Raw genomic sequence first — 2246 nt, 5'->3', positions numbered from 1 at the left:
TTCGCGGAAATGTTTTCGGTGCATTGTGTGTTGGTTTTAATGAGAAATTTAGATAACTGAAGAAATTATAAAACAAAGTTGATCAGGCCTTATGTTGAAGGAAACGAAGGGGAAAAAAGAATGGTAATAAATGGCTTAAGAAGTGAGTTGCAGATTAGATTATTTTAATTTTCTTCTACCATTCAGTAACTTTTACATGTACAAGTCCACCGCAGCTCATATCACAATTGAGTCAGCACGTTATAATGACAGATTATGCCACTTCATCAGCCGATCGAGAGCGTTACGAAGATCATTCAGCCTACTTTAGTAATTGAAGTCATCTTCTAGGATGAAAATTGTGAGAAGAAGGAGTATTAACATCAAACAGTGACAGTCGGGTGGACGGAATAGAATTTGCTTCAGCAAATTGCGTGGTCCCGAAGTCCAAGTCCAAGTTGGGCCCTGATTGGTGGGGCTAGAAAATGGAGGGGTGGCCATCAGAGAATGTTCTGTTGTTGAGACTCTTATCCATTTTGGATCAAAAAATGGATCGATTTATGTTTCTGGGAAACAGCCCACCTACCCCTCCCTTACGCTAATATTAACACTTGTTTCCTTGTGCTATTTTATTGTTAAATGCGTATAAAAAAGCATATTTAATAATTACTGAATGAGGCTGAGTATATGTCTCAAGGATGTATGATGTGAGGAATTGACGCAGATCGAATAATAGCCTCCGAGATATCTTCTTTCTATTGCTTTAAGCAGTAGTTTCAATGTTTCGCTCAATTTGGTGGACAGTTCCCAGTGACTGAATTTGGTTAAAATTAATTTCGTCGACGCAGCTCCTTTAAGATCTGAATAAGAAAATTTTTACTGAGCCAGTTACGCCAGGCTCTAACTCTTTCATGTTGCTGGCAAGTAAACAATGTTACAACTGATTATTTAAAGAACACCAAATAATACGATATATTTCATCTATTACTAGAAAACAAATTAAAAGACTCCTTATAGTCAGTTGTCTCTAACCACGAGTAAAAAATTGGTTGAAAAAAACAAAACGTATCACCGCAATCAACAATCCTACTAAGAGTCAAGCAGGCACCAGGTCGCTCAAGTCAGTGCGGATACTCCTCAGGCTAACGGAAGTTGCACGACTTATACCAACCCGCTTACGATATTTGATAAGACATGGGTTACGAAGCAGTGTCACAGTCACATGCCAGCGATTGAATGCTTTTTGAGACATACGCGGGAGTCTTCGCTCACGAGCATACACTGCAAACGAAAAAAAGAACAGAATTAGCTGCCTATACACCAAAGAGGTGAGGTTTTTAAAAATTGTAGCGTCAGTTCCGGTTGACGTGCGTCGCTCAAAAACGTCTTTGCTTACTCCCTAATACAAACCCTCGAACTATAACGTAACCATTTTACGCCCCAATTATAATGAAATGTGTTGAATAGGGCCCCGATTTAAAGTGCCCAGGAAATGACGCAGGTGCTTGTATCCCCAGTCGCTAATCGCATCTGGTTATGTCGGGTTCTACTGTTTAAATGATGTTTCAAATATTTGATGGATTTAACAAGGTTAACCAAGCACATACCAGAGGCAACTCCAGTTTCCTTTGAACAATCGCGGTTCTCAGACTGAGCACCTACTGGAGATTCCGAATTAGGCTGGTGAACTTTGTCCCTGTTTATCAGTAGCTGACAAAACAAAAGCATCACGGGATGGCTCTGAGCAACAAGCAGGTTGATAAAACCAAGGTAAGCAACAAATGCTGTAGAAGAGAAGGAGATAAGTGAGATGGAGGGAGACTGGAACCTCATGGCAAGCATATGCCAGTGAATGAACACATTAAAAGGCAAAGGCCTCTGAAGGCCTTTGTTGAATGATTGGATTGCAAATGTCGTTGTTAACAAGTTACACTCTTTTGAGAAGGGAGAGAAACGGTTTAGGAAGGAAGTAGCCTGGCCATAGACAATCTGACAATGCGAGCGCGCTAGAGCAAGCAAGGAGCACTCCCGGCGCTGGGGGTGAATAAATCCCCCGCGGTTTTTATTTCCATACGCGCGCTCGACGATCTGTCGATAGAAAATACGCGCGCTCGACGATCTTTAAGGGGAAAAATAAAGGGTCTGTGAACAGCACAGGGAGGAGGATGATAATGTGTCGAAAAGATAAGAGAGGAGGGAGAAATCAGGCGATAAAGAAGGGATGAGAGGGAGAGCAAAAAAATAGGGACGTATGACATCGATATTAT

At 41.3% G+C, this 2246-nt stretch overlaps 1 protein-coding gene across 2 annotated transcripts in view; it reads right to left on the bottom strand.

The window, feature by feature from the left end:
- Positions 1 to 381: 381 nt before the first annotated feature.
- The window catches only part of LOC140945859 (stimulated by retinoic acid gene 6 protein-like), a 21095-nt gene continuing 19230 nt past the window's right edge, over positions 382 to 2246 (bottom strand). For both annotated transcript variants that reach the window (XM_073394912.1, XM_073394913.1), the window contains exons 9-10: positions 1587 to 1763; positions 382 to 1260 (exon numbers count right to left, since the gene is read on the bottom strand). In XM_073394912.1, coding sequence (XP_073251013.1) covers positions 1076 to 1260; positions 1587 to 1763 — 362 coding nt within the window. In that variant the 3' untranslated portion in view covers positions 382 to 1075. The remainder of the gene's footprint in view (positions 1261 to 1586; positions 1764 to 2246) is intronic.

Source organism: Porites lutea, chromosome 8, assembly GCF_958299795.1.
Source record: "Porites lutea chromosome 8, jaPorLute2.1, whole genome shotgun sequence".
Taxonomy (NCBI): Eukaryota; Metazoa; Cnidaria; class Anthozoa; order Scleractinia; family Poritidae; genus Porites; species Porites lutea.
The sequence above is the reverse complement of the archived record's forward strand: the minus strand, read 5'-3'. Positions and strand labels throughout refer to the sequence as shown.